Raw genomic sequence first — 19,476 nt, forward strand, 5'->3', positions numbered from 1 at the left:
TGAGGAACGACCTCAGTTGTGACACATTTTCCGGTGCTGGAGCCTTGACTACTGCCTCAGTCTTCTCTGGGGACTTATGTAACCCCTCTTTATCGATAACGTGGCCACAATACGAGATCTGTTTTCTAAAAAACTCGCATTTGGGGCGGTTAGCTCGGAGCCCATATTCCTGCAATCTAGTGAGCACCTGCTCCAGGTTGGCAAGTTGATCACTGTCATTTTCGCCCGTGACCAGGATGTCGTCCAAATAACACTGGGTCCCTGGGATCCCTTGCAGGACTTGTTCCATTGCCCTCTGCCAAATAGCCGGAGCTGATGCTACCCTGAATACCAGCCGGTTGTATTGGTAGAGACCTTTATGGGTGTTGATTGTGAGGTATTTTTTTGATGCTTCTTCTACCTCCATTTGCAGATATGCCTGGGCCAGATCAATCTTAGTGAAGTGTTTCCCTCCAGATAGCGAGGCGAAAATATCTTCAATCCGCGGAAGTGGATATTGTACGGTGTGAAGGACCGGGTTCACTGTTACCTTAAAGTCCCCACAGATGCGAACCTTCCTTGGTTCCCCAGGCGTGCTGCTCAACGACTTTTTCATCACAGGGACGATGGGTGTAGCCCACTCGCTCCAGTCTACCTTGGACAGTACACCTGAACGTTACAGACTCTGAGGTACTGGTCTGGCCTTAAAAAATTTTGGGCTTGCGTTTTCTTCAATTTTAATCGTCGCTGTCATGCCTTTTAGTGTTCCGAGTCCTTGCTGGACCTCTTCTTTCGCGTCAGTTAGGATCTTTGACAGTCGACCAGGTGTGACGTCGTCATCCTTTTTGTCAGCCACAGTCAGTGCCTGTATGGAATGCCAATCTAGTTGTATTTTCTGGATCCATTCACGTCCCAGTAATGGTGGTCCTCCATCTTGCAATACATACAGGTCTAGTTTTGGTGTTTCCTTACCGTTATATATAACGGTCACCCTTATTTTTCCTTTGGGGGTAGACGTTTTGCCCCGTGTACGTCTTCAAAATAATTTTTGTGTCTCTCAAAGGTATGTGTGAGAATAGCCGCTCGTAGTCCCGTCGGTTTATGACTGTTAGGGCTGATCCTGTGTCCAATTCCATCTTTACCTGGACTCCTGCTATCTTGAGAGTGACCCAAATGGTTCGGTGATCCTCCGTTGAGATCACATTATGTAGTTTCAGACAACTCAGTTCCCTGCTTTCGGAGTCGTTATCACTCTTTTGTTCGTCTGAACTATTCTCCGTCATCTTATGTACCTTCTTGTACTTTTCTTTGGTAGGTTTCTTATTGCTGGTTTTCTTTCCTGACCTGCAAACTCGTGCTATGTGTCCTACTTTTCCACATTGTCTGCACACTTTGTCTTTGAACCAGCAATCATTCTGGTCGTGTGTTGTTCTGCCGCAGCGATAGCACTTCTCTGTTCCATATGACATTTCGTTTGTGCCATATTCTTGCGGTCTCTGTTGTATCTCTGCAGCGCCCCGTGCTGCTGCTTCATATGATACCGCAATGCTGAAAGCCTTTTCCAGCGTAAGGTCCTTTTCAGATAAAAGCCGTTTCTGGGTTCCTTCACTTTGAAGCCCACACACAAACTTGTCTCTTAAGGTATCTGCCAGTCCCGCTCCAAACTGGCAGTGTTTCGATAGTTTGCGCAGTTCTGTTAAATAATCAGCATTGCTTTCATCCTTATGCTGGTTCCGTTTGTGAAACTTGAATCTTTCTGCTATCAGCAGCGGTGTGGGGTTTAAATGTTCCTGTAATATTGTTACTATGTCTTCAAAACTCTTTTCCATTGGCTTCGTTGGGGTTACTAGATTTCGTAATAAACCATACGTCTTTGCACCCATTAAATTTAACAATACCGACGCTTTCTTGTCATCTGACACCTCATTTGCTTTGCAGTATACCTCTATTCGTTTGACATATGTAGTCCAATCTTCGACTTCATTGTCAAATGCCGTGATACTGCCACTCTTCGGCATTTTGGGTGTGGTTTAAAATGGTGTCTCCCGCGCTTTCCTTCCTCCCCCGCTGCTGCCAACGCCGCTCCCGGCAGTTCTCGTGGCAATGGCGGCGCCCTGTAGTTTTCGCGCGCTTCTCCTGCGCTGCTGCCAACGCCGCTCTCGGCGGTCCTTGTGGCAATGGCGGCGCCTTGCGGGTTTCTGCGCGTCTCTCTCTCCCTCTCTTCGACGCTGCTCGGCCCCTGAACACCGGCTGCGCTCTGCCCTCTCTCTCTCTCTCTCTCTCCCCCGTCGACGCTGCTCGGCCCTTTGCTGTGCCGCTCGGTCGGGCTCTAGCTCGCCGCTGTCCGGGAAGGGTCTACCTGTTACCAGCCCGTTTCGCTGGACCACCTCGACTGGAAAGCCAAGCCTGGCTCTCGACAGCCTCCCCCGCAATTCTCGAGTCTCTGCTGGATGACTGGGCGGTTGCCCGTGGTCGACGCCCGAGTCTCTGGCCTTGACCTCCAATCCACTGATCTCCAGGAACGAATCCCCGGGAGGTGATGCAGAGTTGCAGGTAGGTTCGAAATTGCCTTGTCGCCAATGTTGTGTCTGTGTATAATAAGACACAGACTGCAGGAGAACGGTACAACAGGTGTTTACTCAACGTGGCTCACACGGGAACTGATCTGTACAGATTACTACTCAGTGCTAGATACAGGTGTGGTCACTGCCGGTACTACAGTATACATGAGCTGTAAAAGATAGTTCCCCCCTTAAAGGTATATACATCACAGGTTACAGCACAGAAGGAGGCCATTTGGCCCATTGAGCCCGTACTGGCGCTCTGCAAGAGCACTTCAGCTAGTCCTACTCTCCCGCCCTTTCCTCGTAGCCCTGCAAATTTCTTTCCCTCAGGTACTTATCCAATTCCCTTTTGAAAGCCACGATTGAATCTGCCTCCAGCACCCTTTCAGGCAGTGCATTCCAGATCCTAATCACTCGCTGCGTAAAAATGTTTTTCCTCATGTCACCTCTGGTTCTTCTGCTAATCACCTTAAATCTGTGTCCTCTGGTTCTCGACCAGTCTGCCAATGGGAACAGTTTCTCTCTCTCTACTCTGTCTAGAACCTTCATGATTTTGAACACCTCTATCAAATCTCCTCTCAACCTTCTCTACTCTAAGGAGAACAACCCCTAGCTTCTCCAGTCTATCCACGTAACTGAAGTCTTTCATCCCTGGATCCATTCTTGTAAATCTTTTCTGCACCCTCTCTAAGGCCTTTACATCCTTAAGTGTGGTGCCCAGAATTAGACACACTACTCCAGTTGAGGCCGAACCAGTGTTTTGTAAAGGTTCATCATAACTTGCTTTTATACTCTATGCCTCTATTTATGAAGCCCAGGATCCCGTATGCTTTTTTAACCGCTTTCTCAACCTGCTCTGCCACCTTCAGCGATTTGTGCACATATACCCCCAGGTGTCTCTGTTCATGCACCCCATTTAAAATTGTACCTTTTAGTTTATATTGCCTCTCCTCGTTCTTCCTACCAAAATGTATCACTTCGCACTTTTCTGCATTAAATTTCATCTGCCACGTGTCCGCCCATTCCACTAGCCTGTCTATCTCCTTGAAGTCTATCACTATCTTCCTCACTGTTCACTATACTTCCAAGTTTTGTGTCATCTGCAAATTTTGAAATTGTGCCCTGTACACCCACTTCAAAGTCATTAATATATATCAAGAAAAGCAGTGGTCCTAGTACCGACCCTTGGGGAACACCGCTGTATACCTTCCTCCGGTCTGATAAACAACCGTTCACCACTACTCTCTGCTGCCTGTCACTTAGCCAATTTCGTATCCATGCTGCCACTGTCCCTTTATTCCATGGGCTTCAACTTTGCTGGCAAGCCTATTATGTGGCACTTTATCAAACACCTTTTGGAAATCCATATACACCACATCAACCGCATTACCCTCATCAACCCTCTGTTACCTCATCAAAAACCTCAATCAGGTTAGTTAAACACGATTTGCCTTTAACAAATCCGTGCTGGCTTTCCTTAATTAATCCACAGGAGATGTCGTTAATTCTTCAGAAGACCAAAGGGATATTGATAAGTTGGGGAAATTGGCTGGAGAGTGACTGATGGAATTTAGTTTCAGTAAGCGTAAGGTGATACATTTAGCTTCAAAAAAACAATAATTACATTCTGAATGGGAGTAGGTTCGGTGGTGTGGAAGAGCAGAGGGATTAGGGTAACATTCTCAGGACATTAAAGGTAGCATCTCGGGTTGATAAGGCTGTAAGAAAAGCTAGTGAAATTGTAGGTTTTACTGCTAGGTATAGAATATAAAAGCCAAGAGGTAATGATGAGCCTATATAAAACCTTAACACCTCAGTTGGAGTATTGTATTGTGTTTGGTTCCACATTACAGGAAAGCTGTTGAAGCCTGCTTTTGTACTCTACGCCTCTATTTATAAAGGCAAGGATCCCATATGCTTTTCTAACAGCTTTATCGACTTTCCATGACTCTTACCTGATCCTAGATGGCAGAAGATTTTTCAAGTCTGGGTTATGATTTTTTATGTTGTGTTGTTCTACACTTTTGCCACTACTTGGCTCTGTAATGACCAGTGCTGAAAGAAATTGGAGAAAATGAAACCAGCAAAAGAGACTGGCAATCTCAAAGGAGACAAAAGCTGAGGGCGCCAGTGCTTTAGATAGTCACACAAAAATGCTACATTTCTCACAGTTTATGGATCCAATGGCCTTAAAATTGGGAGCAACTGACCTTTTCAGTTCTCACCGATCCTAAGCAAGTAATTGCTTCTCCCCAAAGAAAACTTGAATCTGACTTGTACTTAGAAAGTTCTTTTGTTGCATATTGTTTGCAGTGAAATAGTTTGTTGTAAATAGTTTGGTACAGAAGAACATGTTGCGAATCTGTTTTAATGTTGCAACACTTGTTTTCTCAGCAATTATTCCAGACGGAACAGGAATTCATTCAACAAGCCTAACCTCTTCCAATGGGCAAACAGCAATGGACATCATTGCCGTTTCAGTGGAATACCAGATCGTTTTCAGCGTAGTCCCATACCTTAGTTGCAGAATATACAGCCTGGAATCAGTTGCATTCTTCTGACATGTGCCACTCAGTTGTAAGTTCAGTTTGTGTGGATTTGATTTCCAAGTGTTTGGTGGGATATTTGGGCACTTCTGTAGTGCACCACAGTGTAATCTGGTGATGTAAAAGAAATTTCTTATCTAGTCTTAACGAGAGAGTTTTTTTTGTAGTAAGATCCTGTTGAATGACTGACACAGAGAGGGGGCAGGCTCTATCGGCATTGGCAAGCTCTTATTCGATTCCGCTCCCCGCAAAGAATCACCTTGGCTGTTGTAAAATAGCTTGGTTGAGATCAAGAAATTACAGGAAAGACCCGTAAACCCAACTAGTTGCAATTTTAGTCTTGAAGCAGACTATGCAATTACAAAATTAATATTTTACTTGCATGTGTGGATTTGATTGCTGGCATAAAGTAGTCAAGTGGCCATTGAGGCAGCATGCTTTCACAAGTCATGGCTCTAATACTGGGTGTAATAATGTCTATACACTGGAATTATGCTCTAAAATTGCAGACAGTCTGAAAGGTCAGTTATTATTAATGTTTCGAACTGAATATAGTAGCTGATTTTAGAAATTTAAGGTAACTCCCCTAGGTATTTAGAAGCAGAGTTCTGGTATGATTTATTTTTATTCTACAGCCTTGGACGTTCCTTTGCATTAGTCCCCATTTTGTGAATATGTAACAAGCAATAGAGTATAATTCATGTGGTTACTGTTTCAGAGGGGTAGTAATATTGATGGTGTAAGTAGATGGAAAGAAAGAATTGCAACACAATTTTCAGTCTGCCCTTGAAACGTCCAGGGCATAGCATGAGGAAGAAAAAGTAAATGGGATGCAGCTTTCAACCTTGCATCTCGTATTCCGTATGAGCTCAAAGCACTTTAAGTACAAGTTATGGTTGGTGACCTTTTAAATTCCACACAATAATAACTGATGTGAAATTATTCCAAACCAGCATTGTAGCAGTGGCCTGATGCCCATGCACGTACTGCTTTCAATCCCAAATAACAGTCTGAGGACCAGTTTCAATAATAATAATAGTATTGGTCCCAGACTTGCACTGAAAACTGCGTAGCCTGATTTTTGAAGCAGTTCTGGAGCCCGGTAGCGTGAGTTAGGGTTGTTGTACTTTGGGACAGATTTGCTCTGCTGTAAAACATGCCTTGCGAACATGACCAATATTTATATCCAGATTCCAGTAGGAGAACTGGATGTACAGTAAAGCATACTCTCACCACTTAATATCCTCTTAGCCAAAGAATTGTGCTTTTTAAAATGTCAAATGTCTCATTTAAGTCATTAATAGCCTATTAAATCTTTTTACATTTTCTACGTTCAGCTAACTACCTAATTGACTAACTCAATTATTCACACAAAGTCTAAATATAAGTGACTTTTCAATAATGTGAATAGTGCTTAATACTCATTTAATATTTAACCTGTTTATCATATCTGTACAATCTTCTCTGTGCTATTTTGTGTAGTAACTTTTTCTTTTGCCTTTTTATATTCATGTATCTGGCTTTAGTTACTAATGAGCACATTCACACTACAACAGTAGCATCGATGTGAAGTGGTTTTGCTTCATGCTAACACTAAGGTTATCGTGCAATTTCAGGGTTAGGTCTCAAACTGACTGTCAAGTGATATTGAGCTATGGTAATATGCAATTGTCAGGCATAATTCAGTACACTGGGATACCACTGTGAATCAAACTGTGATTACAGTATACAAATATAGCATAAAAATGTTTTAAATGCGAACATGCTGTGATTGTACCAGTGATTACTGTATACCCTTAATGTTGCATCATCGTAATATTGCACCATAGTAACTTGCATTGTACTGTGGAGCCTACAAAGTATTGGTGTAATCTATTTAGATTAGGTAGTAATAATCGTACATTACCCAGGCCACCATTCCCTGAAGAAGGTTATGCTTATTATTGCAGCAGTTCTCAGCCTGCGAGTTGCTGCAGCTCAGCTTCCTGATGCATTTGAGCGCTGGATCCAGGTCCTGGTTCCCAACCCCAGCTCCTCACCTGCCCAATCAGACGCTTTCCATGTTTTTAAGTGTGCAGGAATTCACCATCTTGTTAGTTTTGGCAGGATCAGGAATTGTCACTTGCAGCAGGTGGGAGAGTCTCTGCTTCTGGAGCGATACAGTAGTGATGCAGAGGGGCAGCAAGGAGTGCATCAGTGAGGGACAGCACCTCTGGGAACTGTGGGGTGGGGGGAGGCCTCTGAATGGGGAGGAACTTTTAGTTTTCAGTTAGTCATAGACACATTACGGTTATGATGAAAGGAAGGGGCAGTGAAACCTACTGATTTTGCAAAAAGGTCCGATATTAAAATGATTGAGAACTGCTGTTCTACTGAGTTGTGTATAAATAAGAGAATGTAATGGGTGAGTATATGCTCACTGAGGGTGTTTGAGTCAACCTATAGTTCTGCTTTACAGTTTAGGCCTAGTTAGAAACAGATATTTTGTGTCAAACCTGCCTACCCACAGTCCATTGTTCTGATTCATTCATATCACCACAGTGGAACCTAATAACATCATAGGAAAGGGGAGTTCTACACAAAATACCTAATGGGCTGGCTCTTACCTGCAGTTTAGTTCATCAAACACTTAAACAGGAGGTGATCGAGAGATATGCAAGTGTTATTCTCGAGCATTTAAGATCATTTGAAAATCTGGTAGAATATATTGAGCAGGTGGAGGAGACTAGTCTGAAGTGGCGTTTTGTAGCAATCACTTAGTCTGGGGCAGTGACCAAAAAACTATGTGGCAATAAAGTACATCTGTCAAAGAGTGGTTTATTTTTATGACTGGAAATTTCAAATTGGCTTCCAAAAAGCCACTTGACTCGCTGAACTCCTAAGGCTATGAAAAACAAACTGCTCTAATTGAGATCCCCAGTTGGCCAACAAGACAACATTGCATGATGATAAAGTTGTCATTGTGGTCCTTCATTGCTGTAAAGTCCTTTTTGTCTCTTTTTTTGTCATAGTTTTAGATTTGTGTTTCAAATATTCAATTAAAGATGTTTTCCTACTGTTTACTAGTTGTGTATTTTTTAACTGCTGGTTTATTGAAGATTCTAAGGTTGATGACCAGTGCATTCTGACATGAGATAGCTCGGACATATTATGCTTCTGGCTACTTCTGGTGTGATGCACTATTCATACAAGTCTCTGAAAATGCATAATCCAAAGAAATTCCAATTACTTTGTGAAAGCAGTAGTAACTGTAGCCAAGGGTAAGCAATTTCTAAACTATTAGAACCATAGAATCATAGAAATTTACAGCACGGAAGGAGGCCATTTCGGCCCATCGTGTCCGCGGCAGCCGACAAAGAGCTATCCAGCCTAATCCCACTTTCCAGCTCTTGGTCTGTAGCCCGGCAGGTTAGAGCATCCCAAGTGCACATCCAAGCACTTTTTTAAAATGTGATTAGGGTCTCTGCCTCTACCACCCTTTCAGGCAGTGAGTTCCAGACCCCCCACCACCCTCTGGGTGAAGACATTTCCCCTCAAATCCCCCCTAAACCTCCTGTCAATTACTTTAAATTTATGCCCTTTGGTTGTTGACCTCTCTGCTAAGGGAAATAGGTCCTTCCTGTCCACTCTATCTAGGCCCCTCATAATGTTATACACCTCTAAGGTCTCCCCTCAGCCTCCTCTGTTCCAAAGAAAACAAATCCAGCCTATCCAATCTTTCCTCGTAGCTACATGCTTGTAAATCTCCTCTGTACCCTCTCTAGTGCAATCACATCCTTCCTGTAATGTGGTGACCAGAACTGCACGCAGTGTTCCTGCTGTGGTCTAACTAGTGTTTTATACAGTTCAAGCATAACCTCCATATTAGTGGATCTCCTGTGATGTTACTGATGGTGACTTGGAAGGTAGACACTCATAACTTCAAATTACTCCAGTGGTAAGTGCCTTCTATTATACATTGATTTGCTGTGCCATTTGTTACTGAAGAAAAATAAAAGCAAAATTGTATCTCCCTGCAATGATCTTCTCTGCTTTTTTGCACTCTGATTCTTTCTGTAACACTCACTGTATCTCCATCTTGTATTTCTTCCTCTCTTGTCTTATTGTGATTTATTATGGTTCTATCTGTCTAGTAGTCTGAATCATTTTTCACTACAGAATGCTCTTGGTACTATTGCCTGTTTAGCTGGATGAAAGACTACGTTTATGTAGAAAATCTGTTCAGTCGAGTCCTTTCACTGTACTTAAAATGTTAAGGATGACCATGTTGCATTTGGTCATGCAATAAGGGGAATAAGTGTATATGTGTTGGGTTGCAAAATAAATAGTCAATTCTTTTTATAATTTTTCCAAAGGCAGTCCTAGGAAGACTGTCGTAATGGTGGGTATATTACATTGAAGTACTGGGAACTCCTCTCTGCACTTGACTACAATACGGTTTCTAGTAAATCGACTGACGGAATGTAATACAGGTGCTGTAGATCAAAAATATGGTGATAATTCTTCATGAGAACAGAAATGTAATAAATTTCCACAAGCAAGAATGTTTTTCTGATTGTAAATTTTCCTATGCTTTCCCCAGATGAAATGTATTGCCTTGAAACTGCATTACTCTTGTGCAGTTACAAGCCCATATCGTTCCAAAATATCGTTGACATTTAATTCCCTCAACGAACAACTAAATCAGAAGATTTGGTCATTGATTGCTTTGGTGTTTGTGGGAGCTTGCTGTGTGCAATTTGGTTGCCGAGTTTCCTACATTACAACAGTGACTACGCTTCGAAAGTACTTCATTGACTGTAAAGTGCTTCCATCCTGACGAGATCATTCTGAAACTCACTTTTATCCCTTTATAATACAATTAACCAGAGATTTAAATTGCAGACATTCTATGCAAGTATTTTGATCTATTTTAGTACATAGTGCAAAGGATATATTCACTCCATCTTGATTTTAATTACAATTCTGTGCAGTAAATCATTACATAGAAACATAGAACATAGAAAAATAGGAGCAGGAGAAGGCCATTCGGCCCTTCGAGCCTGCTCCGCCATTCAGTATGATCGTGGCTGATCCTCTATCTCAATACCATATTCCCGCTCTCTCCCCCATACCCCTTGATGCCTTTATTGTCTAGAAATGTATCTATCTCCTCCTTAAATATATTCAGTGACTTGGCTGCCACAGCCTTCTGTGGTAGAGAATTCCACAGGTTCACCACCCTCCTGAGTGAAGAAATTTCTCCTCATCTCAGTCCTAAATGACCTACCCCGTATCCTGAGACTGTGACCCCTCGTTCTCGACCCCACAGCCAGGGGAGACATCCTCCCTGCATCCAGTCTGTCTAGCCCTGTCAGAATTTTATACGTTTCAATGAGATACCCTCTCATTCTTCTAAACTCTAGTGAATACAGGCCTCGTCAACCCAATCTCTCCACATATGAAGCAGATTGGCGATGCTTGTAAAATAATTCCCTTCTGAAATATCACACTAATAACAATGTATCATTAATCTGCTCATTGGAAAGATGTGTTACAATTCAAGGGTTAAGTTCTGTCGGAGGTGCCGTCTTTTGGATGAGACATTAAACCGAGGCCCCGTCTGCTCTCTCAGGTGGACGGAAAAGGTCCCATGGCGCTATTTCGAAGAGGAGCAGGGGAGCTATCTCTGGTGTCTGGCCAATATTTATCCCTCAATCAACATAGCAAAAACAGATTATCTGGCCATGATCACATTGCTGAGTGTGGGAGCTTGCTGTGCGCAAATTGGCTGCCGCGTTTCTCGCATTACAACAGTGGCTACACTCCAAAAGTACTTAATTGGCTGTAAAGCACTTTGAGACGTCCGGTGGTCATGAAAGGCGCTATAGAAATGCAAGTCTTTCTAAGCCTTTTACACTTTTGAAAGAGTTGTTGTAACACACTCACTGCTACAGCATTCTGTATTTCACACATGTTCTCAAATAACATTGATTATATAAATCCAAACATATTAAAGACACAGTGGCTCATATCTTTTGAGCATAACAAATACTTCAGTTAAAATGGGATAATAGATGATCAACTAAAAGTGATGGACCCTCACTGGAGGGAGGATACATTTAAAAAAGTTTCTAAGATGTCCAATAAATGCAAAAATAGATTATACACACAAGAATATAGTACCCCAGTTTTTTTTGAAAATATGTTCATACATTTGTAGAATTTTACATTGGTAAAAATGTTAAATCATTCTCCTATACAGAAATAGATAATCATGCTAGCCCTCAAGTTCATAATTTTTAATATGTTTGCAAAATGCCCAATTTTTTGTTAAACTAATTTTTTGAATTTGTTTAACCTCCATGCCAATATTTTTAAGTTTGTTTACAAAAGATTCAGATATCAAGTGCAACTTTAAAATGAAAGCACGTAACCCAGCAGTAAAGTGAACGCACATCGAGCTTGGCTACATTAACAGTTACTGGGATGGAAAGTACAGTAATCAGAGAAATGTAAGCATAGAAGGAGGTCATTTCTGTCCCTGCTGAGATTCAAACCATCTGCTTTAGTCACACCTTTTTACTCTGTTCCCCATACCCTTTAGTTTTTTTCGTAATGTTTTTAACACTCAAAACGTGATTGAATCAGCTCCATTAGCCACTTGTGACAATGGCCCAGAAATTCGGGTCCCAACGGGTGAGTACGCACGGGGTACTCACGCGTAGGCCCAACGAAAGTGCCGGTTTCGTGCGTGCACTGCGCATGCGCGGGAAACCGGCACTTCCATTCCCCTGAAAGAAGGGGTTCAGAAGTCGAACGCGTGCACCGGAGAGGCAGCGCGTGCGCATTGAACTTACATTTTTTTTGCAGGTTTCTCCGGGAGGGTAAGTCTCCAGCAATTACACTTTTAAAAAGCAGGCGCAAGGCCTGCTTTTAACAAGGTAAGTGGTGAATTAATTAAAATTAAAGCATTTTTTCCACAGGTTTATTATTTTTAAATACTTTAAAGAAAGGTAAGTATTTTTAGCCCCATTAAAAAATGTAATTAATTTTTTCAAATTTAAATTATTGTTTAAAATAGTTATTTCATGTAATTTATAGTTTATTTTAAAAATGAGTTTAAAAAAGAAAAAAATTATTTGAGGTTTTAGTGATGTTTTGGGGCTTATAGTATTTATAGGTTTGACAGCTCTTCCTGTCAAACTTATGAATGAAGCATTCCCTGCTACCATTGGCTCTCCATGGCCCACGTGAACTAACTGCGCCCCTGGGATACGCAAGCACTGCGCGCCGGCTATTGGAGGAGGCCCAGGATCGGAATTCCACGCGGGCCCACAGCTCAACGGCCGGCACGCTAGGTAAGTGCAGGTCGGGGGCTTGCACCCGCGGGAAGCCCCCGACTCGAATTTCTGGGCCAATGTATTATCCCATATTCTAATAACTCCATGGGTGATTTTTTTCATATTTTGTTTTCCTGCTTCTTGTACTAATACCAAATTTACACCCCCTTGTAATTGATTCATTGACCGTTGGAAATAACCTCTTATTCAAAACCTTTCGTGATTTTGAACACTTATATCAGGTCTCCCCTTAACTTCAGTTCCAGTGAAGACGAGCCTAGTTTTTCAAGTCTCTCATCATAACTACATCCTTTCATTCCTAGTTAATCTATGTTGCAGCTTTTCCATGGCATCTGTATTTTTCAATAATGGGGTGCCCAAAACTGCACATGGCACTCCAGCTGTAGCCTAACCAACATCTTCTATGGATTCATCATTGCATTCTAGCTTTTGTATTCAATGCTCCTTTATATAAAATCCAGAATCCTATTTGCCCTTTTTAATCCTCCTCCGGGGGTGGTCCCGCAATCCCTGCTGGCAAGGGTCGGGCCCTCATGATGGCCAAGTTGTGGAGCATGCAGCAGACCACCACGAGATGGGACACCCGCTCAGCCGAGTACTGGAGGGCTCCTCCCGAGCAGTCAAGGCAGTGGAACCATTGCTTGAGCACTCCGATGGCCTGCTCGATGATGTTCCTGGTGGCGGCATAGCTCTCGTTGTGAGTGCTGGGCAGGAGTGTTGGGGTTGCGGAGGGGAGTCATTGACAATGGTACCAAAAGATTTTTGGATTCAGAGAATATTTGAATCATCTTTTTTGTACCACTTCACATTTACCTTCATTAAGCTACATATTTGTAGCTTCACTAATCTGTCCGTGTCGACTTTTGCATTTTCCGTAGTTTTGCCGTGTACCCTAATTAACCACTGTCATTAGCAAATTTTGATATTTCCTGTGTGCCCATGTCCATATCATTTATGTACACTGAGAACCAGACATGTCCCATTAGGCATACAACGAGCTAAATCTGGACAGTCCAAGAAACACATTCATTTATTCCTACTTTGCTTTCTGTTCTTCTATCCATGCCACTGCTTTACTTTTAATACCATAGCCATAATCTTTAATAGGTTCTTTGGCATTTTATGAAGCACATTTTGAAATTTAAATTTATACTTCCACTGCTTTGATCCAAAACTAATGGCCCAGAATTTGCGGTCGGAGGCCTACGCCTGCGTAAAGGCCCAAGGATCCCAGGGACGCAGGCAGTTTGGAGGCATCCCTGGGATCACGTGGGCCAGGCCCTCCAGTCAGAAAGGAGGATTCCCAATATGCTTATTGGGATTTTATTTACGAACGGAGTCCCCATAAGCATATTCTGAATCCCTGAATAATTTATACAACTGGAATAAAAATAAATGTTCTCATTTTCAAATTTAAAGTCCCTTCAATAAATCATATACGATAAAAATGTAATCGTTTGAAAAATAATTTTAAACATTTAATCTGGGCCAAAATTTGCATAAACTAATTTTGAGTGCGTGATTTTTTTATTACATTTTTAATTTAAGAATTATATTAACCCTTACACTGATGAAAGCTGGGCCTACGCTTGCTTTTACCAGGTGTAAGGGTTTCGTGGACATTTGCTGGGCATTCGTTGGGCAAATAGCCCAACTCTCTGTAGGCGAATGTGATTTTCAAGTTGGTGTGGTAGATCTGTCGAAGTGAACCTAGACAGACTGCAAGCTCCGGGATTCTGGGCATACGCAGTGCATGTGGAAACCCGGAACTTGCGGGGCCTTTTAGAAGGCTTACGATGGCGTGTGCGTGCACCGTTATCAGCACTGGAAAATCCGGGCCGATGTTTTTCTCTTATGGCCTCTAACAGTTTTCGTATAACTAGTATGAGGCTAACTGGTCTTTCGTCAGCTGGTTGATCCCTTCCCCCTTTTTAGAACAGAGTAAAAGCATTTGCCAATCTCAACAACTTTGATACGGTTAGTATCTGCTATTTTCTCACAAACATCCCTCAATTGTCAGGCCTGAACAGCCTGGAGTCCCGTCACCCTTAAGGCTTATTAACACTTCTAATGGTTTCCTTTTATCTTTTAGTTGTTCCTTCAAGTACTCATCTGGTCCTTCTTAAATATAGAGGCAGAAATGCTTATTCATCATCTTTTACTCTAATAGATTGACATCTTCATCCCTTAGAGATTCCACCCTTTGATTATGCTTTGATGTGTTTATAAAAATCCTTTATTACTAGACTTCATATTTACTCGCCAGTCTTCTTTCATACTCTTAGCCCTCCTAAATCTGCCTTTGAATTATTCTGTGCTTTTTATTGGTGTTAGTTTTTAATCTGTAATATTAGCCTTAATTTAATTTAATCTCCTTATTGATCCATGGATGTCTGGACATTCTTGCAACCCCTTTGCACTGGTCAAGATGTATAAGTCTGTGCCCAATCCATTTTGCATTTCCCACAGCTAGTCTGCAATGAAGGATGAATTATATTTTTAAAGAAAAAAAATCTGATCCCTTCATTCAGGGATTTTTTTTTAATGTTGGTATCTGAACCATATAGGCACAAACGTATTGTCACAGGCATCAAGTACTTGACTAGTGCCATTTTGCCATCGGAGCAATGTGAAAACTACCAAACATAAAGCAGAGCTGCCAGTGCAGTACCTCTCTTAACTATGGCTGGGAATTTCCTCAGAGCTGCTCTCACTCTGCTGCTGTAACTTAGCTGGATGTGCAGCCGAAATCCCATTTACACACACAAATAGGGTTTCCTCAGCCCTTGGGTAAAGTTACAGGAGTGCAGCGGGAGCAGTTCTGAGGAAATTCCTCACCTATATTGCACTTTCAGGTCCATCATGATGCTCTAAATCACCCCAGCATCTCGGAGGCTATTGTAGATCATGATGCCACACATCAGGGCATGCATCGAAGCACGTACAACTCCTAAGATTGATGGTATGGCAGTAGCTATGGTTAACTTGTGTGGGCTAAATTAAAGCAAGTTTCCTTAAACTTGGCTCGACAAAGTAAATTACTTTTATTTTGCATCAAACTTTTTTAAACATACATACAATTGGATTATCAGTATACAACAAAAGGACAATCCATGTGAAAAAATGACACCTTTCAGTGTCACCTTGGCTCAATGGTAGCACTTGCCTCTGACTCAGAAGGACTTGAGTGTATAATGTAGGTTGATACTTAAGTGCAATACTGAGGGAGTGCTACATCGTTGGAGGTTACGTCTTTTAGATAAGACATTGCAACAAGTCTTATCTGCTCTTTCACGTGAACATAAAAGATCCCATGGCATTATTCGAAACAGAAAATTCTTACAGGGCTTGACGGTAAATGCAGGGAGGATGTTTCCCCTGGCTGGGGAGTCCAGAACCAGGGGTCACAGTCTCAGAATAAGGGGTCGGCCATTTAGAACTGAGATGAAGAGGAATTTCTTCACTCAGAGGGTGGTGAATCTTTGGAATTCTCTACCCCAGAGGGCTGTTGAGGCTCAGTCATTGGGTATATTCAAAACAGAGATCGATAGATTTTTGGATATTAAGGGATATGGGGATAGTGCAGGAAAGTGGAGTTGAGATAGAAGATCAGCCATGATCTTATTGAATGGCGGAGTAGGCTCAAGGGGCCGAATGGACTACTCCTGCTCCTATTTCTTCTGTTCTTATGTTAAAGAGCAGGGAAATTTTCCCAGTGTCCTGGTCAATATTGATCCTTCAACCAGTATCACCAAAAATAGATGAACTGTCCATTGGCCATCTGTGGGATCTTGCCAGCTACATTTACCTATGTAACAACAGAGACTGCACTTAAAGATAATTCATTGGGTTGACTAACTCCTCAGAATAGTTATTGTACTGCTAACCTTAGCTAGTGGATATTTTGGTTTGACATCCAAGTATTTTCCTAGTACTATGAGAATTATCTGCTGTCCGTATTGTGTGTGCAGTAATAAGAGTTGAAAATTGTCAACAACCCCTTAGAATTGAAGGTAAATTGTGCTCTTGGCAGTCGCTGGGCAGTACCAACAATCTAACTCAGCAGAATAAATAAAATTCCATGTTTCCAAGATGGCAGCCGACTCTCGTGTAGTCTGCTTGGTTAATTACTTTTGCATTGTCCTCGACCCTTGCCGTATGGTGTTATATTAGCGCCATGGGGGTCAGAAGTCAGAATGTTGGCTGCCAGTAGTGAGTGAAGGGGCAGCTGGCTCCCTTTTTGAAAAGCTGCCATTATTTCAATGCCATGGGATACACACACCCCTTTCAAGAAGTGACCACGGGAGGGGAAGGAAAAGCAGGGCTTGAAATGGAGGGTGGCCCTTGATGGAGAGGGCTTCCTGTGAGTGAATTTTTTTTTTAATGTAGACCTCCCCTGAAGTGATCATCAGAAATGGGCACCTCACCTACTTTATGGGAGGAGCTCTAATTTGCATGGAATTTGGGGTACAATTGAGGCATAAGTTGCTAGTGTGCTTGGTGCTTCCCATTCACATTTCCCTGCACTCATTGCATTAAGTGTGAAGGCAGCTTTAGACCGTAGCACCTGATGTGTGGGTCTCGGTGCTTCTGACCACCTTGTCAGCCCCTGTGATTCTTTCCAAGAATTGTAAGTTATAATTTCATTGAATTATAATTCTTACTGTGATGTAGAAAGTGTGTGTCTCAGTCTTTTATTTACAGTCTGTTTTTTTAACTCCCTGGCAGAATCTCTGATAAATATATATCTTTAAGCAATCATTATAAATATGCAAAAGAAACAAAGATGAATGCATGTCAGGCATTCACAAACTTGTACATGCTTTTATAAATATAACCTCCAGTAAAGATGAATAAATTACGATATCATAAAGGAAACAGCATCTGAATAGAACAAAAATGAATTTGAAAGGCGCGGGCAGACACTTGGGGCTTGATTTTTAAAGATCATTCAATACTTGGAAATTTTTGCACAAGTGTGAAAGCTGGAACTTGGCACAAATTTCATTTTCTTACGGCTGCTGTCATTTACTCTTTACCCTTCCTCTCTGCAACATTCGTTTTTTAAGTATCTGCTCCCTGTGCTACATGTCATTCATGACTGAGAGGGATGGTCAGCTCCCAGGTCTTTCCCATTGTCCGTTTGAAAGAAGCCGCACAGCCTGGGGTTTGAGATTTGCCATTTTGCCTTTGCTCGACCTCATTCTGCAGCAGCACTCTTGAGATCATCAGCTCAGCGTGTGGGCGATGGTAGGCACATACCCATGTGACAATAATAAGCGATGCAGCATGATGGAAAGTGAAACGAGCACATTTGTATGTAGATCATTTGTATTCTCGATGACTGGAACTGTTTATTGAGTTACGGAAAGCGCAATTAGCTAACTTAAAAATAAGAATTGAGGGGTAGTTTTTCAATGTTCCAGGACAAGCACCACAAAGAATATAAATGGCAAATATATATTTTATAATTAATCGTGATTCCTTGTAACACAATAAAGCTGACTGGAGGGAAATGTAATGCTGGCTGGGTGAAAATTGCATCTTATCCTCACTAATATGTTTACTCTGCCCAGAAAAATCCATAGAGCCCTTACAAAAGTCTAAACTTTAGCAAACTGCATGGTGCAGTAGCAGTATAAATTCCATTTGAAGATACTGATGCACCCTCTTGGGTAATGAGCTAGCATTTCTTCTTTGCTATGAATTTTCTAAAAAATGTATTCTGCAAGAAATGCTTGTTATAAAATACAATGAGGACAAAAAAAAGTATGTCTTGACATAATACTACAGTACTGAGCAAACAGCCTTGCTGAAATACAATCTTTTTCCCCAAAAGGTGCCTAAATTACAGAAACTGGATGATGGCTATCACCCCAGGCTTTAAAATAAAACCCATTATGGAGCCCTGTTGGGTAATATACAATAACTTTCTATAAACCAAGCAGCTCCGAGAAATCAGATGGATGGATGTCCCCCGCAGGCACCCAAGTTTTGTTTTGCGAGTAGAATTCATGTTGATTGGTTTAGAACATTTTGCAGTGTTGAATATATAGCTTTTCATACATCACTAAGCCCAGATCCGTTATTTATAACATCCACCATCTTTATGGTCGTAAATGATTTTTTGTTAAAAGATAAGTTGATCACAAGCTGAAGAGATATTTGTGCGGTAAGTATGGATTAGTTCTCTGTTGAAGCCTCATGCCAGATAATTCTCGATAATGCCAATCAGCAGCTATATGAAAGGCAAACTGACATTCATTTCTAAAGCCTGCACCTTGCCTGGAAAGAACAGAAGGCATATTTAAATAGAAGTTCAGCTGAAATTGTGCCCGACATCTAGGCCTGAATTTTAATCGGGAGGCAGTTTGGGAGTGGGGGTGCTCGGAAGTGGTTGGGAAACCCGGGAGAACTGGTTTTTCATGTAGACCCTGCCGCATTTAACGGCAGGGCCTGATTTGTATTGAAAAACTCTGTTTCCCACCCGCAGCCAGCCAGATTGAGCGGCTGGCTGCGGGCAGGTAGGCCTGTAGCACTAGGCCGCAGAGAGGAGGGAGGGAGGGAGGGATCGCGTGGGAGCTGGGCCGGGGGGGATGATCATCGGAGGACCGGAGGATCACATGGGGCTGATCAGCGGAGGGCCGGGAGTGGCTGATGATCAGGGGGCCGGGAGCATCACTGGGGGTGGAGCGGTGGTTGGGGGGGGACGAGGCCTCCGATTTGCGAGGGGTGGGTTAGGAGGGACGCTGGATCCAGGAGGTAAGTGTAAAGGCACTCCCCCGCCGGATCCAGCAGTCCTCGCCTTTAGCTAGCAGGTTTCACGAGGCCTGTAAAACCCGAGCAGCTACAGTTAAATTTAAAACCGGTTAACTGAGGCACGCCAGCCTTATTATAATATTTAAATGGCCGACCTGCCTCCTGGGAGTGGGTTAGCTGCCCGCCCCTTGTCCCGCCTCCGTTAAAACTGGAAGTGTGTGGGTTGGGGTCGGGAGTCAGAATTTTAACTCTTTAACTTCCCACCTGACCCCAACTGTTCTATCC

The 19,476-nt window shown here is 42.4% G+C and overlaps 1 protein-coding gene across 3 annotated transcripts in view; it reads left to right on the plus strand.

Moving 5' to 3' along the window:
* The window catches only part of s100pbp (S100P binding protein), a 98,567-nt gene that overhangs the window by 64,445 nt on the left and 14,646 nt on the right, over window positions 1-19,476 (plus strand). For 2 of the 3 annotated variants that reach the window (XM_085962657.1, XM_085962658.1), the window contains exon 6: window positions 4,938-8,147. In XM_085962657.1, coding sequence (XP_085818783.1) covers window positions 4,938-5,064 — 127 coding nt within the window. In that variant the 3' untranslated portion in view covers window positions 5,065-8,147. Of the gene's footprint in view, window positions 1-4,937; window positions 8,148-19,476 lie in introns of those variants that run through there. The other variant, XR_015072925.1, reaches the window with a different exon arrangement.

Source organism: Somniosus microcephalus, chromosome 20 (assembly GCF_052327205.1).
Source record: "Somniosus microcephalus isolate GS21.2 chromosome 20, FLI_Smic_1.0, whole genome shotgun sequence".
NCBI lineage: Eukaryota > Metazoa > Chordata > Chondrichthyes > Squaliformes > Somniosidae > Somniosus > Somniosus microcephalus.